At 35.9% G+C, this 27328-nt stretch overlaps 1 protein-coding gene across 1 annotated transcript in view; it reads right to left on the bottom strand.

The window, feature by feature from the left end:
* Positions 1-27328, bottom strand: part of DMXL2 (Dmx like 2) — a 172838-nt gene that overhangs the window by 34962 nt on the left and 110548 nt on the right. The window contains exons 16-23 of the mRNA XM_069596524.1: positions 23768-23887; positions 21372-21599; positions 17601-19277; positions 14506-14616; positions 11072-11241; positions 8369-8466; positions 7773-7938; positions 4478-4742 (exon numbers count right to left, since the gene is read on the bottom strand). Coding sequence (XP_069452625.1) covers positions 4478-4742; positions 7773-7938; positions 8369-8466; positions 11072-11241; positions 14506-14616; positions 17601-19277; positions 21372-21599; positions 23768-23887 — 2835 coding nt within the window. The remainder of the gene's footprint in view (positions 1-4477; positions 4743-7772; positions 7939-8368; positions 8467-11071; positions 11242-14505; positions 14617-17600; positions 19278-21371; positions 21600-23767; positions 23888-27328) is intronic.

The raw sequence follows: 27328 nt of genomic DNA, 5'->3' as shown, positions 1-27328 counted from the left end.
CAGGATTAGTTGAACTATGGTACATCCACACAATATAGCTGAAATTAAAATTTCCCTGTGATATCCAGAATATATTAAGTGAAAGAAGATTCAGAATAGCATATATAGTAAGCCATCTTTTATTTAAAAATTTAGAAAAATTAAAAACACATCTATACACACACACACATTTTTTAATAGAAAAAGAATACACAATTTTTTTTCAACCGGTCCCCTAAAAAGGGAGAGTAAAACAGGGTAGAAAGATGAGGAAAGATGATAGATTCCTCTAAAAATACCTTCATTTTATTTCAAAACCACTTAACATTTTATATAATTCTAAAAGGAAATTTACTTTTCAAAAATTTATGATAAAAGCAAAATTACACAAATGATTCTTTGCATCAAGCTGGTACCATAATCACAAGACAGGAACTAAAAAGTGAGTTAAAAATTTAAGTAATATGACTGACCATCCTGAGTCATATATACCATCAAAACAAAAAACTGGAAAAAAAAAAGAAAGAAATGCTTCAACTGTTCTCAGTAACCATGCTGTTACAAAAATATCTGCATCATTACTCTGAAACTATTATATATATAATATAAAACAGCAAATAATTATGTTAATGTCATAAGCATCCAAGCTTTTCATGATACACATTTTTGAAATATCAGAACTCTGTATCTGAAATTAGAAATGTCAGTGTGAACACATGTACCCCAGTGTGGAAAATTTTTCCTAGCTTCATTCATTGAAATAACCTAGGAACAATGGCCACACCTGTAGCAATGGGGATCCCTGTGTTCAGGCTGCGGTGTCTAAATACCACTCCCAACTAAAATGAACCAGGATTCTTTGGAGGATTGGTCATTTCCAGGTCTTGGGCAGGAGATGTATAAGATGAGCCTGAAACATCTTACCATACCAGAAAGCAAAGAAACTATCAAAGAAAAATGTCAAATTCAAGGACTTAAAGAGGCTCTGATAATCTGAGCATCCATAATAATAACCAGCAAGATTAAAACACAACTCTATCTTAATCTGTGAATTCAAAATAACCTTAAAAAATGTAGGTTAATTGGTCACTTTTCTAGGATGCTAGAGAACCAAGCTATTATTTTGAAAACTAGTAAATAAGAAGAATCAAACATTTATATTCCTTTTACTATGTATACGGCTGGAATTGAGTAATCAGGTCATTGCCAAGGGAGACTTTACAGAAGCATTCCAGCTCAAAAAGTAAGGATAAAATGACAAATTTAGAATATTATCATTTTACAAAAACTAATAAAATAAGGGATGTAGATGGCAGTCACTGATAGCTGTTAATTCCACAAAAAGCAAAATAAGCTGACACTATGAGTTCCCTGAGGGTTTCCATGGTGGCTCAGATGGTAAAGAATCTGCCTGCAATGCAGGAGACCCAGGTTCAATCATTTGGACGGAAAGAAGAGAATGGAATGGCAACCCACTCCGGTATTCTTGCCTGGAGCATTCCATGGAGCACACCATGGAAGCACGCCAGAGGAGCCTGGCATGCTACAGCCCATGGGGTCACAAAGAGTCGGACACAACTGAGCAACCAACACTTTCAAATGAGTTCCCTGGTGGAAGTGCTCTACCTACCTATTAAATATTTCTGCCAGAAAAAACTACCAAAATCCTCTAAAATCTTACTTACCAATTTATAGGAAATACAGAGAAAACAGAGGGAGGCAAAAACATTAAATGAAACAAGAATACAACCAGCAAAATCTAAAACTCAGGAAACTACAGGACAAACAATCTGACTTCTTCAACAAATAAATTGGGGGGTGAGGCACGCTGCAGTAACTAAATATGGATGAAAACTGACATAAGAGGCACCTCAACCAATCACGATACAGGCCTCATCTGGATCTTGGGTCAAACAAATAAACTGTATAAGATTTTATAAGACAACCAGGGAAATCTGAACACTGAGGATTTGATTACTCACAAAACTGTTATGTGTTATAACTGACATGTGCTATGTTTTTTAGAGTCTTTATTTTTTTAGAGATGCATGTTGCAATATTTACAGACGAAATGATCTGTTGGGTTTGCTTCAAAATATATCTATACAGTAAGTTCCCTACATACAAACCTTCAAACTGCAAACTTTCAAAGATGTGACCAGGCATTTGCATGTTTAGTTCACATGTTTGGTGCACTTTTCAAGATACCGTATAATTAAAAATGTTTTATTATTTTTTGTGTTTACGTATTATTTGTGTGAAAAATATTATAAATCTATTACAGTGCAGTATTAATACAGCTGATTGTGTTAGATGGGTATAACTCTTTATGTATACATTAAAATTTCCCCAATAACAACCTCTTAAAAGTTAACCTGGAAAATATTAAGAAATAAATAGAATCTTCCTTCTGTAAAAATGTGTACCTTTTATTAAAATCACTTGGGTAGCTCAAATATTTTTCTTCTAAAGGTTTTATTTCCTTTGCTTTAAAATTTTTTTTAATATATACAGTCGTCCCCTCCTTGCCTGCAGTTTTGCTTCCTACAGTTTCAGTTACCCGAGGTCAACTGAGGTCCAAAAATATTCAATGGAAAATTCCAGAAGCAAACGATTCATAAGCTTTCAAATTGTGAGTTGTTCTGAGAAGTAAGATGAAATCTCACACCATCCTGCTCCATCCTCCCCAGGACACGGATCATCATCCTTTGTCCAGAGTGTTCCATCCACTAGTCACTTAGTAGCCATTGTGATTATCAGATCCACTATCAGGGCATCATGTGCTTGCATTCAAGTCCCCCTCATTTTATTTAATAACAAAGAGCCCCACATGCAAGAGTAATGATGCTGGCAGTTCTTCTATGCCAAAGAGAAGCTGCAAGTGCTTCCTTTATATGAAAATTTGAAAGTTCTCTATTTAGCAAGGAAAGCAAAAAATTCATAAGCCAAGGGTACTATGATCTATGGTCAGAAAAAATCTATCCACAAAATTGTGAAGAACGAAAAAGAAATTCATGTTAGTTTTTCTGTCACACTTCAAACTGCAGAAGTTATGGGCACAGTACATGATAAGTGCTTTGTTAAAGTTGGAAAAGGCATTAAAACTGTACAATAAGATTCTGAGTGAGAAAACCCACATTCTCATCTTTCATTACAGTATATTGTTGTTATAATTGTTCTCTTTTATTATTAGTCACTGCTGTTAAACCCTTACTGTGCCTAATTTATAAATTAGACTTTATCTCATATATATATGAAAAAACATAGTTTATATAGGATGTGGTACTAGCCACCATTTCAGAAATCCACTAGGGGTCCTAGAACATAATCCCTGGGGATAAGAGGGGACTACTGTATTAAATTATTACATTTCTTTTTGTAAAGAAGAAACTAAAAAATGAGCCTGAATCTCTTTATTCATTTAAGCTCTCTAAGTATTTAAAAATAACACATAAAATTATAACTAAGCAAAGTACAAAATGAAAGTAAAAGCTTGTATCTCTCCACTCCTATTCCTAAAAGGTAACCAGCGCCAATTTAGTTTATGATTTGTTCCAGAAAACAAAAAAGGGAGAGAGTGTGGGAAACCAGACACAGTCTGTGTGCGCACACAGTATGTGTGTGTGACATATGTACATAAATACAACAAGGACCATATTGGGTTCTTTCTTTCTTTTTTTTTTTTTTGCAAAAAAAAAAGGTTAATTACTTTACAACATTGTAGTGGGTTTTGCCATACATTGACATGAATCACCCATGGGTGTACATGTGTTTCCCATCCTGAACCCCACTCCCACCTCCCTCCCCATCCCATCTCTCAGGGTCATCCCAGTGCACCAGCCCTGAGCACCCTGTCTCATGCATCGAACCTGGACTGGTGATCTGTTTCACATATGATAATATACATGTTTCAATGCTATTCTCTCAAATCATACCACCCTTGCCTTCTCCCACAGAGTCCAAAAGACTGTTCTGTATATCTGTGTCTCTTTTGCTGTCTTGCATATAGGGTCATTGTTACCATCTTTCTAAATTCCATGGACTATTACTCAGCCATTAAAAGGAATACATTTGAATCAGTTCTAATGAGGTGGATGAAACTGGAGCCTATTATACAGAGTGAAGTAAGTTAGAAAGAGCTATGTAATGTGGGAACATGCTGTATGCTTCACTTTAATATATATGAAATTAGAATAGTATGGTAATCTTATATACCTTGATATATAGCTATGAGAGTAAAAACGTGTGTGAAGTCTTCTTAGTACTGCTAAAATTATGACAACAAAATGCCGGATTCAATCACAGGGAGTAAGTGACTGAACCTCTAGCCACACAAAAAATTTTGATACTCATTTCTCAACGATGAGGTGGGTGTGTGTGTGTGTGTGTCTGTGTGTACAGTGATGAGGTGTGTGTGTGTATTATCTAAGTATATGTATTATCTATTCAGAAACTGCCTTTTAAAAAAGAAAAAAGAGAAACCCACAAAATGTCCTACCTTGATGTTCATTATCCTCCTTCGGTGTCTGTTCTAATAACGTGTCCAATGCTCGGGTGTAATCTTTCATTACCCAGTAAGCAAGACTACGGAGGAAAGGATCAGGATGTAATCTTTCACAATCGAATCCTGAGCCATCCTTTTGGCAACCCAAAATCTTCTGATTTAGGATGGACAGATAAGTGGAAGAAGTCTCAAAATCAGATTCATATAAACGGGCAATTACCATGGCTAGCTGGATATCTTCCATTTTTTCAAGACATACCTATAAATTTAAATATTAAGAAATACTTATTTAATGATAATTATTTAGAGATATGAAATATCCCACCAAACTCCTGAAATTATACACTATTTATATTATCAGAGTAGAGGAAAGAGGTCCAGAGGCTAAGAGAGTGACTAAGAAACAGCAAGAAATTCAAGAAACTAGAACTTAGTTTGCCAGGAGAAACATCCATAACCTGATATGCAGATGACACCACCCTTATGGAAGAAAGTGAAGAGGAACTAAAAAGTCTCTTGATGAAAGTGAAAGAGGAGAGTGAAAAGGCTGGCTTAAAGCTCAACATTCAGAAAATGAAGATCATGGCATCTGGTCCCATCACTTCATGGGAAATAGATGGGGAAACAGTAGAAAGAGTGGCTGACTTTATTTTTTGGGGCTCCAAAATCACTGCAGATGGTGACTGCAGCCATGAAATTAAAAGACGCTTACTCCTTGGAAGGAAAGTTATGATCAACCTAGATAGCATATTAAAAAGCAGAGATATTACTTTGCCAACAAAGGTCCATCTAATCAAGGCTATGGCTTTTCCAGTGGTTATGTATGGATGTGAGAGCTGGACCGTGAAGAAAGCCGAGCGCCGAAGAATTGATGTTTTTGAACTGTGGTGCTGGAGAAGACTCTTGAGAGTCCCTTGGACTGCAAGGAAATCCAAGAAGTCCATCCTAAAGGAGATCAGTCCTGGGTGTTCATTGGAAGGACTGATGCTGAAGCTGAAACTCCAGTACTTTGGCCACCTCATGGAAAGAGTTGACTCATCGGAAAAGACCCTGATGCTGGGAGGGATTGGGAGCAGGAGGAGAAGGGGACAACAGAGGATGAGATGGCTGGATGGCATCACCGACTCAATGGACATGAGTTTGAGTGAACTCTGGGAGTTGGTGATAGACAGGGAGGCCTGGCGTGCTGCGATTCATGGGGTCACAGAGTTGGACACAACTTAGCGACTGAACTGCGAACTTAGGAGCTTCCAACCTAGAAAGTTCATTTATAAAATAAGCATAAAAGAAGGTATATCAGTACCATCTCAGACTTGGATTAAACAAGGTTCGTTTTTAAATTAAATAACACCTGTGATATTCGACTTTATATAATCAGTTCCTCTTAATTTCCAAATATATTCCCACATAAAAACACAATTCAGTTCAGTTTAGTTGCTCAGTCATGTCCGACTCTTTGCAACCCCATGAATCGCAGCATACCAGGCCTCCCTGTCCATCACCAACTTCTGGAGTTCACTCAAACTCATGTCCATCTAGTCGGTGATGCCATCCAACCATCTCACCCTCTGTCATCCCCTTCTCCTCCTACCCCCAATCCCTCCCAGCATCAGGGTCTTTTCCAATGAGTCAACTCTTCACATGAGGTGGCCAAAGTATTGGAGTTTCAGCTTCAGCATCAGTCCTTCCAATGAACACCCAGGACTGATCTCCTTTAGGATGGACTTGTTGGATTTCCTTGCAGTCCAAGGGACTCTCAAGAGTCTTCTCCAACACCGCAGTTCAAAAACATCAATTCTTCGGCGCTCGGCTTTCTTCACAGTCCAGCTCTCACATCTATACATAACCACTGGAAAAGCCATAGCCTTGATTAGATGGACCTTTGTTGGCAAAGTAATATCTCTGCTTTTTAATATGCTATCTAGGTTGATCATAACTTTCCTTCCAAGGAGTAAGCGTCTTTTAATTTCATGGCTGCAGTCACCATCTGCAGTGATTTTGGAGCCCAGAAAAATAAAGTCAGTCACTCTTTCCCCATCTATTTCCCATGAAGTGATGGGACCAGATGCCATGATCTTCATTTTCTGAATGTTGAGCTTTAAGCCAGCCTTTTCACTCTCCTCTTTCACTTTCATCAAGAGATTTTTTAGTTCCTCTTCACTTTCTTCCATAAGGGTGGTGTCATCTGTGTATCTGAGGTTATTGATATTTCTCCTGGCAATCTTGATTCCAGCTCATGCTTCTTCCAGCCCAGCGTTTCTCATGATGTACTCTGCATAGAAGTTAAACAGGGTGACACTATACAGCCTTGACATACTCCTTTTCCTGTTTGGAACCAGTCTGTTGTTCTATGTCCAGCTCTGTTATTACTATATTAAAAGAATCTTCTATTTACATAGCAAGTAGCTTAAAAAATAAAGCTACATACGCTATTCTTACTCTCTCTTGAGTTTGTATTCTAAAGTAACTACTCATCTGAGAATTTGAGATCCTTCAGGCAATATGAGCATCTCAATCAATATTTCCCTTCTTGCCTGAGTATTTTCTAGGCTAAACTTCCCATTTGAAAATTATAAATATTTGTTATTTTTAAAAGTTACATACCTTGAGATAATTTTGAAAATAGGACTAATTCTATACAGAGTACTTTCACTTTGTTGGATATTTTCTATGATGTATTATTTCCAATTACACTTTTCCTTCACCTGTTTGGATTATTCATTAAAACTGATATCCTAAGAAGACTATCTCATAAATAGAAATATTTGTAATTACTCTCAATCAGCTCTCAAGATTCTATATCCAAAAATGCAAAGTTTTATCTCTTCCCACTCACCTTCCAATATCTAAGATGACTACAAAACAGTACAAACTGCATCTCAGTTCTTTAGCTATGAATTTCATTTAGAAGAAAAAGAACTTAAAATATCTGCCTGTCTATACCAAGTAAGGGGACTCTGACCTGTGCATACTTTGAATAGTTTAGCATCACAAGATGGCCAGGAAGAAGATATTCATAAGCCATTTTTTCTATATATTTATAATTGAAATGCATATACTTACCTTGAAACGCAGTATTCTCTATATAAAATGTCCCATTTATGCTTCTCACTTGCATCTGTTTATAACTCCATTGTCACAGTGCCAATGTGGCACAGTTGTAACCTCTGTGTTCATTCTCTACCCTCTATCCTTACAAACACATGACCAAACATTATAATCTCCTCTATGACCTTCCCAGATTTTCAAGCTCTTACAGGTATTTCATAGCACATCTTCTCAGTCATACCTCAATGGCATCTTTCAATGAACCAGCTAGCAAGAAAAAAGCAGCAGATTGTTCAAAGCGTTGTTTTCCAAGCAAAGAGAAAGCATTTTTCAAAGCAGCTTTACGCCATCTATCTTCATTAAAGTTGTGGCTGAAAAATGTTGTCATTTTTTCATCATGCTGTGACCTGAGTATCAGAGCACAAACATAAGTGGTTAAACCAAATTTCAAATATTTAATCCTGTACAGAATATATGAAAATAGACAATGAAAATCTCAAACAGCCAGCTAAAGGAATAACAGTAACAACTTTAATGAGATGTATTTGTTATCAAGCTTCGCTTCATTTCTTCTAATAAGGAGAAAACTCAAAATACATACACATAAGTAGGAAGCAAGAGCACTCTACTTTCCCAGTTGTTTTCATCAACTTATTTTTAACAATATCCCACTCTTTAGTTAAGCTCAAATAATACAGTGCTTATTTTTCTCAAATAAAGGAACCAAGGCACAAATAAGGAAACTAATTTATCCAAGTACTTTCAAAAGTGTTACATCTTCGATTCACAGCACAATCTTAATTCCATTAAATCATATTAAGTGTTGAAGCAATTTACCTAAACAGACCCCACACAACTGCTTTCTTCTTCATTGAAAGGTAGAATAATGCAGCATCCAAGGCATCATTGTTACGCTGAAAAGAAGCTTTGGCAACCTAAATGGTCAATAAAAAGCTGAATTAACTATTTGATAAAAGAATTACAACAATTAATGTTTCCCTACTACTTCCATGGCTGACAGAAACTATGAAGATGGGAAGAACTGACTCTCTTCCACAGTCTCCAGTAGCTTATAACACATGCTCCTAGAGACAACCCTTGGCATACCTGTAATTACAATAAAAACAGTAACAGCAACTAGTATTTACTGACTACTTACCATGTACCAGGCACCTTTCATTTGTCTTACTGAATCACCATGATCCAAGAAGTACTACTACTATCCCCATTTTACATGGGGCAACTGAGACACAGGGACGTTAACTGAATTAGTTGAGGTCACACAGTAAATAAGGGGTGCAAAAGGCATTAGAAACCAGATAGTGATAAAACTAACATAGGAAACAGTAAAGAAGGCAGAATATTTGATAGACATGACTTATTCTTTTTGGCTGTGTTGCTCAGCTTGCCAGATCTTAGTTTTGTGTCCAGGGATTGAACCTGGGCCCCCAGAAGTAGAAGCACAGAGTCCTAACCACTGGACTACCAGAGAATTCCTGGTGAGACCTTTTCTTAAAAATTAAGCATATTAAATTCCTTAATGTTTTGTTAAAGTTAAAATGTTGACTTCTATGGTATATATATACACACATATATATGTGATTTCATAATATTGATAGACGTCTATGAACAAATATCAATTATACTCACACACACATTTAAAAAACTACAGGCAAAAATAAATGTTCTTTTTTTAAAAAAACAAACATAACTTGGTATTTTTCAACCAAATTTGACAGTGCTGAAGGACTGTCACATGCTTTCTGGCATGTAATTAAAATATAGATGGTTGAAGCTCTGTTATTTTGAACAGCCTTCAAATTTTAGTTCTTAGAAATTTCATGAGAAAAGAGTCTTAATGAATACATAATTCCCCACGTACCAAAACAGACAACCTCCTTTGAGCCATATGGCCAAACTTGCTAAATTATGCAGAACCAATGAACTCAATGTAAATTTAAAAATTATTAACCCAGTAACATTATTGCACATATCATACTGTTTCGAACACAGTAACATGCAGACCATATACTTCTCAAACCTACCAAGCTAACATCTGCATAAAACTAAGTTTAGAAGCGAAACGATATGTTTTTTCAGCTAACACTGCCTGATGGTAGAGTAGAACGCTACCAAGGCATGGGAGAGACAGGAGAAGATACCTAAAAGTCACATCACAAAAATGCTTTACTTTCAATGCTTTTATTTCTCTTCCCCCTTTTTAAGCATTTTCTCTGCCTTCAATTATTTTAGTACTTCAATATTTAATAATTTTTACAAGAATTTTTATTCATCTTCAGTTAATGATTTATAACATACATTTCAAGAGAAAAAATCTTACATATCCTTTTGATTGAATTTTAAGAGATAAATTAATTTACTTGTGTAAATTAATTATATATATTATAAAAATACTCAATTTATGACAAAACACATTGTTGATAAAAAACTAAAGAGACTTTGTAGGCAATATCTGAACATTTCAGAGAAAATATGATCTCATTTTCCCTTTGCTTCAGGATATGGAAAAAATTTAACAGGGACTTCTCTGGTTGTCCAGTGGTTAGGATTCGCCACTTTCACTGCTGAGGGCACAGGTTCAATCCCTGGTCTGGGAATTAACTACCCCAAACCATACAGTGTAGCCAAACAAAAAAAAAAAAACAAAAAAAATTTCTGAGAATGGAAGTGAGGGATGTGTGTTTCAAATTAGTTTGCCAGGTGATTCATCAGACACTAAAATTTGAGAACTACTACTTTAGAGGAGTAAATTCCTCTTGAAAGAAATGAATTCATACTCCACAAATGTGTCATGAATTGTACTTCTGAGAACTTCAGTGGACTGGTTATCCAACCTCTCTGAGTCATAGTTTTATCAGGTGGAAATCGAGACAGTAACATGCAGCTGATGAGAAGATAACATGAAATATTTTATGAAAAGCAACTAGAACCAAGCCTGGTACACAAAAAGTGCTCAGTCATGGTCAGTTTCTGCCAACACTGAAATAACTTCCAGCTTCTACTAAAAATTTTTTAACCTTTTTTTCCTACTAGAAAACTGATTTCAAAAACCCATCTTAAAATGTATAGCATGTTTCATTTGCTGCCATAGATATCTTCCTCAAGTGCCACAATCAAAATTTTTTGAATGGTATTTTAAATGTGCAAAGGAAGTTTGTTATGTATTAACCTAGCCATGCAGAGAATCTGTTTTATACAAACAATGTTTTTTCTATCTAATGTATATAACTGACATACAGTTTGTATTTTTCTAAACTGGGACACATCTCAACTGATAGCAGAATATACTATATTCCATAAGTATTATATACTTAGTATATGTGGTAAAAGACAACTGATATACTGAATGGAGAGTTTATAAAGGTCAAGATTCAGAAATGTCCAAAAATTTTTATTTAAGAAATTCTCAAGATCTCAAGATTCATCTGTATGAATCCCTCACCACAGGTTTTCTGGAAGATAATATCTTTTATGCTGTAAGAAAATACTTAACTCCAAAATTCAATGACATACACTTACCTTTTCAATGCATCTTCGAAGAGTGTTGATATTCCTGACCCACCAACCTATTCCCATAGCTCTCAACTCAGACCACTGAGGGTCCCCTCTCTGAATTGCTGGAATCATATTAATCAGCTCCTCCTCAGCCTCAGAATGAAAAGCCCAGGCAAAATGGCAAGTAGATACACCTAAATTAGAAACACAAAATAATAAGCATCAGAACTCTATCAAAACAAACAAAAATAATTTTCTACATACTCATGTATTTATTCCTCCTGGAAAGAATTTTCAAGCAGAAAAAAAAGTATGAAAGGATTTCTTCATTCAGACTTTTATAGTGTAAGTATTAAATACAAGATCACTGACAGGGAACACAAAACCAATTCTTTTTCTGAAATGTATTTACTGGAAGAATGGAAACATTAAAACCTAATCACTAGAAAGAAAGATATTTGAATATTTAGCCATTCATACATTTTCACACATACCAAAACCAATCAAGAATAAAAGGTCTGGTCAAGCCTATGTGCTCCATGAACATGCAGGTCCCATTTCACAGTGCCACCTGCTTGCAGGCCATATCCATCACTACTGGACACTGAAAACTGCCCCATCCATCCCTCTGGCCAAGAAGCTATACGTATTATCTAAGAGCAAACTCTAACCTTAATGACAGCCCCAGGGAAGAACTGTTAGGAGGCACATTCCTCTGTCTTTGGTGTCTCCTTTAAAAAAAAAAGAGTTTAAAGCTGCCTAATTACTAATGATATACAGCAAATACTTTTTTTGCCCTGATTAAAAAAAAAAAAAAACTGACAGGGATCTAGGCTGTATTAGAGGCAACAAAATGGATTTAGTGACACACTCCATGAGTCTGTCAACAGCTGAATGACCGGCTTTATTCCACTTGGAGCAGGTGAAAAAGAAACATGACAGAAATGACCCACAGAGTGATGTGAGACAGTGAGAATGCTACCGGAAGAGCCCTGAGGATCCAGGAAAGAAGCCAGACAGTCAAACCAGCCATCCGTGAGAATCCCTTTGGAAACAAAGAAATGCCTGAGACCAATGACAGTCTCATAGTCACATTACTACTACACAGGACTCTCAACACATTTCTCATTGCTACCATTTACATACAACTGTGTTTGAAATCGTACCACAAAATCAATGCAAAAAGCCTTAACTGTCACTATAAATGTAGAGGAAAATGAACAAAAGTTAAAAACATCAATTTGTATTTTGTCAGATCCTAAAATGCAGATTAATTCTCTATTTAAATCTGTCTGGGGCTTTCCTCACAGCTCAGTTGGTAAAGAATCTGCCTACAATCCAGGAGACCTGGGTTTGATTCCTGGGTCAGGAAAATTCCCTGGAGAAGGAAATGGCCACCCACTCCAGGATTCTTGCCTAGAGAATCCCATGGACAGAGGAGCCTAGTAGGCTATAGTCCATGGGTTCACAAGAGTTGGATACGACTTAGCAAAAAAACCACCACCACCATCAAATCTGTCTGGTTTAAGAAATAGTTAAGTGTATAAAATAACTATTAAAAAATTAACACTGATTTAGAAATTGCTATTATAAGCCAATGCAAAATGCATACTTTTGCTGACACAAATATTTTAATATAAAATAACAATATAAAATATACCCTATACCCTTAAATGAATTTCATTAATTAAATTTTTGGTATAACTAAAGGGAAACCAAAATACACACAGGCATGTCAGAGGAATTTGGTTCAAAAATATGATTAAGAGAGCAGCGACTGTATTTGGAAACCTAACTATTAGAAAAAAGGTATTAAGAAAAAAACCAGGCACACCAACAGGCACTTATTTTTGTCTACCAACATCAGGCTATTCTTTGCAATATATCTTTGTTCTTCTTTAGCTTGTCTACTAGCTACTTAGACCCTGATACTGGGAAAGATTAAGGTCAGGAAGAGAAGGGAGGGACAGAGGATGAGATGGTTGGATAGCATCACCAACTCAATGGACCTGAGTTTGAGCAAACTCTGGGAGATAGTAAAGGATGGGGAAGCCTGGTGTGCTGCAGTTCATGGGGTCACAAGAGTCAAACACAACTTAGTGACTGAACAACAACTAGCTACTTAAGTTTTTCCCTGAAAACTGTTCCCCAGACCATCACCGACAATACCAGTCACTTTTCTCATCTCCAGTGTTTTAACTGTACCAAAGGGAAAATGGAATTTGACAAAGCTTTAGCAATTTGAGGTGTTTTAAATCTCCTTAGGCAATGTACATAATTGTCATTAAGTGATTCAGTACCATCTGACCATCATTTGAAACTAAAATTTTTAATATTAAAACTAAAATTTGAGATACCATTTTTTAACCTATTCCAAATGGCATAGATTGTTCTAAATAATATCAAGTATTGCAATGAGTTGAGTTTTGGCATCATTAACATTGGTTCTGGGAATTTAAGTTAGCACAGTCTTTCTGAAAGTAGCAATATTTACAAGTGTTAAGAATTTTCAAGCCCTTTGATTCAGTAGTTTCACCACTAGAAAACTAATATGAGGAAGTAATTAGATATATATGAATATTTATATGTAAAGTTGTAAGGTCATTCAGTAGCATGATAATTCAAGTAAGAAAAAAACAGCAAAATTTGTATTTTTAGAAAAAAAAGTAAAGGACAGATGAATTATAGTTTAAAAACATGATAGACTATTAGACAGCTGTTAGAATCATATTTTCAAAAAAACCATTTATTGACAGTAAAGGGTAAGTACTATGGGTAAGAATAATGAACTATAAAGCCTGATATTCTAGGTCCTATAATACTAAACAATATTTTATGGGGCTGTATCCAAGATGCTGGTTTCAAAAGGGACACAGCCCACTACACTGGAATTCTAATTCAAACTCTAATAATAAAGTGCCAGGTCACTTTAAACTCTACAGTTTTGATTTTTTAATCTCTAAGTTAGGGGGCTGATACAAGTCTATATATCTTAAATCAGAGTGGCAGTGTGCTGGAAGTATGCAAATCTACTGGGTTACTATATGGCAGATATTCCTAAAACATCAGCTTTAGTTGTGAGTAAATAACTTAGAACATAATGTTTATATTAAAGTAAACACAAGTAACAATGCATAGGGCAAAATTTTTAAAGAAAGTGTATCAGATATCATAGAAATTCAGGAACACTTTAGGTTGTAAAGCCAGACTACCCAGTTTACTCCTAAACTACTATGACTTTTGATGACTGAAGTCTGGGAAACTGAGACAGATGAGCAAAAGTCACAGAGTACAGCTGAAAAATAACACAGTAAAAGGGTAAGTGGGTACCGTGACAGGAAGATCTTAAGGCTAGTGATGGGTATGCATGTGATGACTTATCTAATGTTTATACACAACAGTGAATATACCAACCACTTCAATATGAAATAAAAATTACACAAAGGTTCAAACAATACCTTGATGAAGTAGCTGTACTCGGTATAAAGGAGGCAGCGATGTCAAAAGGCAAGTGTGCAAGCGCATCGCCAATAAGTACCGTAAACCACACTCATCCAATGTGTCTCTTCCTTTAAAGAGTAAATAAATTTAAGGAAAAAGGAATGCAACAGGTCATAAACCAATGGAAAGTTAGAAAATAAACATTAAATAATAATTTACAAAAAATACATATTTTTGAGTGTATTCCTTTCTGAGTACTTCGATATCTTTATCAATATATATAGCTTCTCAATAAGTACATGTATATAATAAAATTGTCAAAAGAAAAAATTTACAAAAAATGTGAGCACCTATCAGTACAGGTAATAATAGTACTTAGAGCTACTCATAATTAATGAAAAGGAAAGTAAACTTGAAATCCAATAAAAACTAATAGGTATATTTTATAAAAATATTTCCTATGTGAATTTTTCCTATTTTAAAAACTAGGAATTACATAATAAAGTAAAATTATTTTTAATATAATTACATAGGTAATATTTTCTAGATTGGTTAGCTCAAATGAAATACAGTACTATCCATATTTGAAATTTGACTCCTCAGGCTAGTGTTACCAAGTTAAGGCTGAACTTCAATTCTGATTTCACAAATGTGCTCTTAGTCAAAAGTTGAGCAGAGGTATGAAAGCATGGTAAGTTTACTCAAAATTATAGCCACTATTGGATGAAAAAAAAAAAAAAAACAGAAAAATACTAATAGCACCTAGCCCAGTAACTGCCATTTAGGAAGTACTCAAGAGTATTGAATCAAATATTTTCTTGAAGAAAATAAAACATCTTAAACTGTCAAAGTTCCAGCTCTACTTCCCATTAGCTGTATTTGTTCATACACTCATCATGTATCCGTTCAACAAATGAAGCATCTGCTACATTGGAGGCACAGTTTAGGTACTGCAGATTTGGCAGGAATAAGGCAAGGTCCCTACTTCCAGGGTGCTTACATCTTAGGAGACAGGCACAAACAACAAAGAAGTAACGTGTCTAGTGGAAAATTAATGCTACAGAGAGAAATAAAGCCGAACTGGGAGAAAAGGGAGTGCTGGAGTAAGAGGGTTCTATTTTATATTATGCAACTAGGGAAGAACTATCCACCAAGATGACATTTCAGCACAAATCTGAGGTGGTTAGGGAGTGAAGGGTGCCTAAATCTGGAAGACAAGTATTCTGTGCAGGGGAAACAGCATGTACAAAGATGTTGAGACGACTGCACCTGGTGTGTTTGTGGGACAGCAAGGAAGGCAATGCAGTAGAGTGATGTGAATACCGATCACCTGGAGCCTTGAAGGCCACTGATGGATTTGGCTTTTCTTCTAAAGCGACATGGGAAGCCATCAGTGTTTGTTGAGCAGAGGTGAGATTTAAGGTGATTTTGTTTTAAAACAATCACTAGTTCCCATGTGACGGACAGACTGAGGCAACAGGAATGAACCAGTTTTAGGAGGCTTTGTCAGTAATTAGGCAGGATGTGACAGTGACTTGAACCAGAGTGGTAACAGGAGAGGTAATGAGAAATGTCTGCAGTCTCCACACAGCAGAACTAACAGCATATGCCAATGGACTAGACTGGGGCGTGAAAGAAGGCTGAGTCCAGAATACCTCTAGGTTGTCTCACCTGAACAATGGAGGGATTCATTTACTTAGAATCTATCAACTGAGATAAGTAACTACATAATCTCTGAGCTTCAGTTTCCCACCTGTGAAATGGAGACATTCATTCCTGCCTTATCTACCTCATGAAAGTCTGTGATAGGAGGAACCACTTTTATATTGCCTAAGGATACAGTTTCGTATCTGAAAATTTTAACTATTTTTCACAGATTATGACATAGCTATTTTCTTAATACCCCAGTGTAAAATCTCTAATATATACTAATAAATATTAAGTTTGCAACAAAGGCTTAAGGCTCTTCTGGGAAGGATCCTGCTCTACTACACACAACCTCATAATGATTCAAAAAAATTTTTAATTACTAGAGTTATAAAATAAGTCATAGGCAAAATCCTCTAAAAGTCACTAGTTATTTGAATCTACAAAAAACTTTGGAGACACATTGTAAGGGCATAAGTCTATATGAAGAGAGATATTCCAGGTAGCTTTAGGAACAGACTTTTTTTCTCAAACTTGTAAATCTTGTGAAATAATTAAGAGTACAGGCTTGGAGGCAATGATTTATCCACATCTGAATCCCACTTCTGCCATTTACTATCTATGAGACCTTATATGTTCTGGAATCTCTCAGTGTCTTATTCTAAAAAAATCAAGTATAATAATGACTACCTACTAGCAGATTGTTGTGATAATTAAATATGATAAAGCACATGAAGCTCCTGGCACAGAGCAATTGTTCACTCCTCCACAGTATTTACTGAATGAATGAATGATCAATCATTTTCAGTTTCCTTTGCTAATGTCATCATTTAGAATCAACACCATTACCTTCAACTATCTGCATAAGAAAGAATGGAATCTAGTTTCAGGAGGTAGCCAAAATTTTTCTGGTTACAGAATGAATTACGCAAGACACGCATTACATTAAAATGTATGAAAACCTCTTTCTCAAGACTTTTTGGAGAAAATTAGGTGATTATAAAAAAATTATTTGTACCTAGAAATGTGAAGATGAACAAGTTGTGCCGGGGGAGTTGGGGTGGGGGGCGCTCCTTACAAACCTGGTGGTTCAATAGTAAAATTAACAAATGGGCCATTTTTATCACTAAAAGCAAAATAAAAATAAACCATTGGAATCAATCTGTTAAAAAAAAAAACAAAAACGACTGTATGTCCAAAATGATATGAGTTTCAGGATAAAAACTCAGGTGAGGATGCACAAAGATATCACAAATACATAAAGTTATGTGCACAAGTCAGAGTCTACCCCAACTGTCTTTTCTTTCATAGCTGATCATTTTACCTAATATTAACTGTCAACTAGAGAGAACATTTCCCTGTAAGGTTTAAAGAAAGACTGCAATTTAATACGTGAGTCATTACATAAATAACACAGACAGTTCTACTGACAAAAACTTTATAAATTTTTAGTGAGAGTATTTACCTGAGTAACTCTTATCTCTGTTTTCATCAAGCTCAGTACTGGTGGTAGCCACCGTGTCAGCCAAAGCTACAAGGAACATCTGCTCCAAACGGGTAAGGCCTGGTAGACTTGAGTGCATGAGATGACTAGAAAGTACCCTAGCATGTTCTTGGCCAAAGTAAGCTGGTCCATATTGAGAAAGATTTATTACTTTTGATTTGTTGTCTCTCTTTTCTGGCTCTAAGTCGATATCATCTGTTGTTATATCCTGGATTTGGAACAGCTCTGAGTACTGGTCCTCTGGTTGACTTTCTGCATGATCTTCACAGCTCTGTGGTACTTTGGTACTTTCTTCTGAAACTCTGTAGGTTGCATCTTGATCGGCAGCAAGCAATGCATACAAGGGTAGTGGAGGAATAGAATCTATCTCAGTATAATCTCGAGTACCATCTTTGCCCATGGTGACTGTATCCTTTGCTGTACTGCCACTTACACTAATGGTTCGAGAGAGGTGTCGCTTAGTTCCTTCTCCGGCATCAGCATCTCTAACTACTGCAACTTCTCCTGCAATGCATTTTACTAAATGAGAGAGAATAGCTTTGGCCCTGCGAACTTTCCCTAAATCCATCAATTCCAACAGCTGGGTGGGATGATACTGTGGGAGAGTAGGGGAAAGGACATGTGCAGCTTCAAATAAGCCACCATCTTGAACTACAGTTGGTGAACAAAATACATCGTCAGCAATAGCCGTTCCTTCAACAATACTTTTTCTTGACAACATACTAGATTTAAAGGCAGAATGATCTTGTATTGCTGTGTCTTCTGCATCAGAACCATCAGGGTCAACGTCTCCAAATCTGACAGCGTGCTTCCACTGCGCGTATACGTGCATTTCACAATCCATTCCTACCACCAAGATCCCATCTCTTACCCAAGAGAGAGAGACAGGCAATGAAGGTGTACCATCAACAGAGGACACTAAGTCTATAGATCTAAGAAGAACCCATCGTGACCTAACTCCTTGCTTGATACTTCCACCTAGTGGTAAAGTAATGACAGCTACTCCATCCTTACTATTGGTTTGCTCAGTCACAATTCCTGAAAGCCGCCCATACATGAAGATATTAGCACCGACCCCCACTGTGAGAATGTGGGAACCATCTTCTTTGGATACCCAGTCCAAATGTACTAAATGTTTGATATTCGGAATAAGGTATCTATCCTTGCTCAAAAGTGCATCTGATTTGCTGTACACAAAGAGATTACTGTCAACACTGACCCGTGAATCAAGTACACTCCCAACTTTGACCAAATCATCAAGATGAATTGTTTGTTCTAAAACCCATTCTGACCCTCCAGTAGATTCACATTCGAATATGCAAACATGCATGGAAAATTCTTTCGAAACAAAACCATTGTGGTGGATCGGTTGTTTGTAAGCCACTGCAAGGCGACCCGTGTATGAACAGCTAACAGCAACTGGTCTTCCCACGATGCTCACTGTACTGCTATTATCTTCTCCTTCATCGTTCATCAAGGGCCATCTTCTCCAATGATAGGTTTCCTTCTCATCACTTTTACACTGTAGGTTGGTTTCCATACAACATTTCCAGAAGCGTACTTTATTGTCAGAACAAGTTGTAACGACTAAATAAGGTGCAAGGCACACTGGATAAATTGAAGAGGAACTCAAATGGCCTTAAAAAAGAAAAAGTAGGTCATCATAATAAGAGAATTACAAAACAATATGCTAATACTCAAAGTCTAGAATGTGATTAATTCAAATCCACTATGAACTTGTTCAGAATAACTCTGTAGTCCCTTACTAAATCAAATATTTCATTAAAATAAAACTCAAAATCAATTAAACAAGTCAAAGTTTAATCGATCAATAAACTTGTTATCTGCTATAAATTACATCTTTACCACACATACTTCACTGGACTTTCATGCTGTATCTTTTATCACTTTCATCATAAATACATTAACAGTCACTAGAATTTTCCCTTCAAATTCCTCTAACTGGCCCTCAAATAATCCAGACACTAGATCTACTCCACCGCAAAATGCTTTCAGTCAACCAGACAGACATTAGATCTCACCTTTTTCACAGGTGTAATTCATGCTCTCCTAACACTGAACTAGAACCATCATATGTATCCCTGATGGCCAAAAATTAACACTTCCTATTTATTGTCAACTATAACATGAGGGGTAACAGTGATTAAGACTGGGATCAGAAAGCCTGGATTCAAGTTCCAGTCTATCAACACCTTCCTAACAGTGGGAAACCCACTTAAACATCTGAGTCTGTTCTACCTATCTAATGGGGATTATGTTACTCCTTCCCTTGGAGTGTTACTGTCCAGTAAGATGTTTGAAAGTATTTTATAAAGTCCCTGCAAAATAGAATTTATCATTATTAATTCTAATAAACTTATTTGAGTATATCGTAAACTTTCCAAACACTTTGAAAGTTTCAAAAGCTAGGGATGAGTAAGAGAATCTCATACTCAAAATCATTCGCCAGTAACCAGAATAGTCTTAAACCTCTGATTTTGAGTCTTCAAAACCACTATTCGAGGAACTCCTCAATCACAAATTCCACAAATGACAGATCATTTTAAACTCAGATGTCAGTCCTACTCTCCAAACTATTTTATCCGCCTTGCTAAAGTCAGTATCACTTTAGACAAACCAAACTATAAACTTGTATCCTGTATTTTCCCCCCAAAGTATCTGCCAACTCCTGTTTAAACATACTTAATAATAGCACAATGTGGATGAAAAGCCTTAATTAAAAAAAAAAAGCTTTAATAATTCACATATGAACATGTATGTTCTTTGCAATTTTGCTATCACAATATTCCTATTTATAGGGGGCTTCCCTGGTAGCTCAGATGGTAAGGAATCTGCCTTCAATGCAGGAGACGTGGATTTGATCCCTGGGTCAGGAAGATCTCCTGAAGAAGGGAATGAATGGCTAGCCACTCCAGTATTCTTGCCTGGAGAATTCCTTGGAAACCACAGCGCAGGCAAGAAACCCTGCATTAAAACATTCACACCATAATCCGACAAGCTGATTGTATTTATTTTATATTTATCACAGGAAATAATTTCTAATATATACATGTTTCTAAAAAGATGCATCATTAGTAGAAAACAAATCTTTCTTTTTAATTTTTTATTTTATACTGCAGTGGTGGCTCAGACAGTATAGAATCTGCCTGCAATTCAGGAGATGTGGGTTTGATCCCTGGGTCAGGAAGACCTCTGGAGAAGGAAATGCTTACCCAATCCAGTATTCTTGCCTGGGGAATTCCATGGACAGAGAAGCCTGGGGGGCTACAGTCTATGGGGTCACAAACAGTCAGACATGACTGAGAGACTAACACTTTCTTTCACTTTTCATAGCTAGTTAACAATGTTGTGATAGTTTCAGGTGGATAGCAAAGGGGTTCAGCCATATATATACATGTATCCATTCTCCTCCAAACTCCCCTCCCATACAGGCTGCCACATAACATTGAGCAGAGTTCCCTGTGCTATACAGTAGGACCTTGTTGGTTATCCATTTAAATACAGCAGTGTGTATATGTCCAGCCCACAATCCCTAACTATCCCGTCCTCCATCCTCCCCCTATTAGTAATCATAAGTTCATTTTCTAAGTCTGTGAGTCTGTTAGAAAACAAAACTTTTAGTATCAACTTTACATCTGCTTCAGAAGAGTTCATCCATCTTATGCACTGAAGACTGCTCTGAGCTACAAGTGTCCAGTTTTAACATCTTACCTGCTGAAGGTGTTGCTCTTATTAGTTCAACTCCTACTGGGAGATCAAGAGGTTGGCTATATACCAATCTAGAACTCAGAATCAGTTTACTAGCAGTTTGAAGGTTGGCAATTGATGAGGAATGTGACATGGGGCTCACGCTAGGAGAGGTTTCTGGAGAAGAGTCTACATGCTTCTGTCCAGGGACTGAAAGTAGACTGTCTGATGAAACACCTTCTGAAGCTTTAGCTTTGAAAACAAATTATGAAATACATTACTATCATCACTGTGTACATGAACTAGAATACTTTGTTATAATATAAGAAATATAGTTTCTTCACAGTGTTCTGGAGACAAGATCAAGTTTAAAATTTTCCTTGAGAGAATTTTCTTAAACTATTTTACCCTTTCTTAGCATCATCAATTACATCACAGTGAAGAAGCACAACATGTAAGATATAGGAAAAAAACTTAAGTTCCCTAGTTTCACTGTTTTCAACCTTGAAAATACATCAAAAACTTGAGGAAGCTTTAACATGAAGATTCTCAGGCCTAAACATAGAAACACTGAGTCAGTTGTTCTGGGGTAGATTCCAGAAATCTGCATTAATAAGCAGCAGAGGTGTTTCTGAAAGAGATAGGTCATAAATCAAATTGACAAATAACAAGATACTGACTCACTTAAGAGATGAAGAAATTTAAACTTGGAAAGCTTAATGATTTTCCTAAGCTCCTATAATTAGCTAGTGGCAAAGAAGACACTAAAATACGAACCTATCAACTATCAAATGCTGAAACAATAAACACGACTTCAAGAACATAGGAAACTTCAGACAAACTTCAGTAAGCACAGTGATCTTGACCTTTGTTTAAAAAGTTTCCAGCTTTCAAATTTAGGTCAAGTGAAAAATCTCTACGCAGATTTAGTTATTTGTGCTTCTGTGACATGTATGAGATACTCTGCAACATTTGTTTTATTTGCATGTTCATCTCACCCTCTGTGCCTATCTCTAGAAAATACTATATTTTCTGGTAGGTTAAGAATTCTCTTCCTTGAGAGTATTATGTAAGTGAAATAAGTCAGATGGAAAAACACAAATATCATATGGTTTCACTCATATGTGGAATATTTTTAAGTAATAAATGAACAAACAAAACAAAGACTAACACAGAAACGGAGAAAAGACTGGTAGTCACCAGAGGGGAAAAGGGTGTGTTTGTGGGTGGGGGGTGTGAAATGGGTAAAGGGAGTCAACTCTATGGTGACAGATGGGAACCAGACTTTTGGTGGTAAGCAAACTGTCATGTATATAGAAGTCAAATTAACTGTTGTACACGTGAAACTTACATAATGCTATCAACCTCAATTTAAAAAAAAGAAATAAAATTCTCTTCCTGACAAGATTTTAGATCCTTCGACTCCTACATTTCTGTGAAACAACACATATGCCAAGAATTAACTCCAAAGGCTTTGAAAAGATTTGGGGATTCCTCCTACCACAAGAGGATTAGGCTCAACCAGGCATGGGTAAAGGTTCTACTGAATCATTTGGCTTTTTCAATGCCAGTTCAGGGCCCAGTTAGAACTGCTATTTACGTAGTTACATGATGATGTTGATTACCAAGGGAACAAAAAACATATACACTAGTATTTTTCTGTAATGTTTAGTATGTATAAAATCATTAAAATTATATAAAAATCAATTTTCAAAACTCTCAAAAATTTTGGATTAATCAATTTAAGGCGGATACAGTTTGATAAGGCTAACCATGCAATTATTCATTTAAATTCTCTCTCAGGAAGTCAAAGTTTGTTTTAAAAAGAAAGATTCATAATCAATTTCTGTACTTCATATTATACATCTTCTGGTTTGCAAAAACATCAATATGAATATGAATGGCAAAAATATGGCTGAAATTTTTTTTAATCACTGCTGTATTTCCTAATATTCCACAAAATCAGTTCCACCCTTTTGAACTTCAGAATCACATTTTTCTAAATAGCAAATCTGCTTCTTTTAGAGATGCTATAGCAAATGTGCACAGTATCAGATGACAGTGTGTATTAACCAACAAAAAATTATAATATTAATTTTACAGGCAAAACTGACTTATAGAGACATGGTATCTAGAACAGAGTCATAACAGACCTTTAGTACAAACTAATTAAAAATCAATCAAATTTATTAATTCAATATGTCTAATGTACCCATTTGGTTTGTTTTTAGATTAACCTGTTTCATTAACAATTTATGGCCCTATAATTAAAAGTTTGGCATATACATACTTCAACTCAGCAATTCAATTTATAGTTCACTGGATCACCATTTTAAAGAGTTAACCAACCTAAAGCATGTCCAGTAAAAATGAATTTATCTCATATTATCGCTACATAAAATTGTTATATAATTACTTACCTAAACATGCCTGTATGGATTTAAGATGAAGGTGCCACATGTGGAGAATAGAGCAATTATCGCTGTCCTTTTCAATTACTACTAGAAAGAACTTTTCTGAAAACGGTGGTGGCCGATATCCTATTGTTAAAGGAAAAGAAATATTTAAGTTAACATGTTTCTATAGGCAACCCACTCCAGTACCCTTGCCTGGAAAATCTCATGGACAGAGGAGCCTGGTAGGCTACAGTCCATGGGGTCACAAAGAGTCAGACACGACTGAGTGACTTTTCATGTTCACATGTTTCTATAGGGTTAAGAGAAAGATATTTGTTTAAACAAAATCTCTTGGTATGTACTGGAAGGAAACGGAAGAAAAGATGTTTAGAAACAGTTTTATATCTTTTGTGCTAAAAGTTAAGTGGCTATCAAAGACTAATGGGGCTATGTCATTAAGTACAAAAGCCAACATGAATGGATACCTACTGATCAAAGATTGGACCATCTGAACAACAAAGAATAAAAAAGAACACAATTTATTAAAACACATTCATAAAAATACCAAAAATGAGAGGGCACTTAATGGTAAGTGAAGAAAGGAAGGACAAGGAGGACCAAAAGGAAGAAATGAAAGGAAGAGAGAGAGAGAAAGCAAGAGGGAGAGAGGGAGCAAGTCAGCCTCACTGGATGCCCCTGGAAGTAACTGGGGCACTAACTCCTTAAATGGAAAACTAGAAATTAAATGCAAAGAATGAAGTAAACATATATTCTGCTTTTTCTATATGTAAGATATGTAAGACAGTCACGGATAGAGGGCTGATTGTGGTGGTACAGAAGAGAGACTTTTTAGAAATTTTACATTTTATGAAAAGATTATTTGTGAACACAATTTTTCCTGTTGACAATTACATTTTTCATATAGGATAATGAGATCCACAAAGGACAGCAAAAACTTTCTTGAAAAATGTAAACCTATACATTATATGAAGTTATGGGTGTGAGACTTTTGAAAACTGTAAAGCACCACAGAATTTAAAGAATATTTCATTCAATGAAAAGAAAGAACAAAAAAAAATGAAAACTCATAATGGCAAGTCATTGGCAAGGAGCACTGCTAAAACGCAAATTGTGGCCTCTGAATACCATGCTCCATGGGAAGGAACAATTTGGGAGTGGGGGGTGACTCCATTCTTGCAAAGGCTATTTACAAGAGAAGCCTGGTATATCTTGCTGTGCCTGAAAGAAAGCAAATTATCAAAACTAAAGGGTTGTGTCAAAAGGACTCGGGACCAACTGAAAGTATCTTCACCAGTCTAATACAGGACAATGTCAACATTAAAATTATGATTGCACTGACTGAAATATGTTAAGTATATAAAAATTAATGACTGATATATCTTTGTATGCATATTATTCAATAAAGAGTTTTTCTAAAATGGGTTCATAATGACACACAAAATAAAAAGAAAGACAACAACATTCATCCATAACCACCAACAGGAACCTGGGAACAAACTCCTCTGAATTCATCAATTAAAGAGAAAGAACTAAGCACTTACTCCGCCTTTTCTAAAAGGAACTCTATTTCAAGACAGCCAAAAAGCTCTCGTGGATAAGGAAAAGCTTTTCCTTCCAAATGCTTTCCAGCTAATAAATAAATGAGAATTGATAAAACTAGAAAATCATACTTGAAAATCCTTCATGAAATAATTGACTTAAAAGCAACAATATCAATGGAAGAAACCATGAGATAATAGACTGCCGGCATATGTTACACTGGCGGCACCAGGTGAATTTTCTGAATCCTAGCATCACTAAAAATGAGACATCCTAACATTATGTTCTTTCTTATGTCCTTCTGTGATGGACATAAGAGCTCATTTGCACTTCACAGGAAAAATTTTAAATGACATCCACAAGTAACTGGTCAGAAAAACTGCTATAAAATAACTTTCTCTAAAACAAATTAGTGGCATGATAAGAGTATAAAGGGGGATTACTTTAGCTTAAAAGACTCCTAGAAATGAAACACTATGTGTGGACTCTATATGGATATGGATCCAAACAAATTAAGAACCAACAATGCTGGGCTTCCCTGGTGGCTCAGTGGTAAAGAATCTGTCTGCCAATGCAAGAGACGTGGGTTTCATCCCTGATCTGGGAAGAACCCATATGCCCTGGGGCAACTAAGCCTATGCACCACAACTGCTGAGCCAGTGCTCCAGAGCCCAGGAATGGTAACTCCTGAGCCCGTGTGCTGCAACTACTAAAGCCTGTGCTCTGCAACAAGAGAGGCCACCACAATGAGAAGCCCAGGTACCACTAAAGAATAGCCCCCACTTGCCACAAGTAGAGAAAAGCCCATGCAGCAACAAAGGCTTAGCATAGCCGAAACAAAGCACTTAACAGTGTACAGAATGCAGCAGGGAAAGGGAAGAGGAGAAACACACACTTCAAGTCCCTTAAGAAAACAGCTATAAAATCAAGAACATTGAGGAAACTGTACAAAAACTAAAGGAGACATATGTATACCTATGGCTGATTCATGCTGATGTTTGAGCTAGCCTCACAGAGTACAGGAACTCATTCTGATTTTCCACTAAAGGAAATGAAATTAACCATACAAATTCAGTAGAAACGTCTTCCTTAAAAGTCTATACATAATTCTGTAATAAAAGCTATACTCAGAAAATAAAGTATGACCTTCTAATACTTACAAGCTATAACCAGATAAAGTATCTGGAAACTCTTCGAAAATTAAAAACTATTCATTACAGAAAATGAATTCTTAAAGTAGGACATATCTTTTTACCCTCAAACAGAAAGTATTCTACTCAGTATGGCTATTTTCAAATTTCACTTTCAAATAGAACATGAATGTTTTATAATTACAAAGTTGTAACCTCTAAAAGGAATATTTTAAGCTAAATAATAAAAGTTTAAACTAAACAGCATATGGTTTACATTTGTACATTTTATTTTTAATTGGAGGTTAATTTCTTTATAATATTTGATGGTGTTTGCCATACATCAACATAAATCAACCATAGATATACATATGTCCCCTCCCTCTTAAACCTCCCTCCCCATCCCTGAATGGCCTTAGGAGAACTACTTTCTCTCAAGAAGGAAATACAACCTTTCAGACAGGAAATCTATGAGACAGTACCTTTAATGCTCAGAGTACCTGAGTTTCCTGGTATACCATACAACATAATATCTTCCTTCTACAGTCATCAATAATCTTTAGTAAACTTATACTACAGTTAATTGGCTTCCTTAAGATACCACACGGATACCTACTACCAATCAAAATAATTTAACTATAGTGTTGAACAATCAAGGTTAAGTTTTTAAACAATTAAACTAGATTCCATAAATAACATTTATTGGCAAAGGCTATGTCACCAGTGAAAGTATCTTTCAAAATATAATTTTAAGGGAGGTTGGGGGAGAATGGGTACATGTATATGTACGGCTGAGTCCCTTTGCTGTCCACCTGAAACTATCACAGCATTATTAATCAGTTACATCCCAATACAAAATTAAAAGTTTAATTAAAAAATAAATATATCCAATTTT

This window comes from Ovis canadensis, chromosome 7 (genome assembly GCF_042477335.2).
Source record: "Ovis canadensis isolate MfBH-ARS-UI-01 breed Bighorn chromosome 7, ARS-UI_OviCan_v2, whole genome shotgun sequence".
Lineage (NCBI taxonomy): Eukaryota > Metazoa > Chordata > Mammalia > Artiodactyla > Bovidae > Ovis > Ovis canadensis.
Note: the sequence above shows the minus strand (reverse complement) of the source record. Positions and strands in the feature narration are given on the sequence as shown.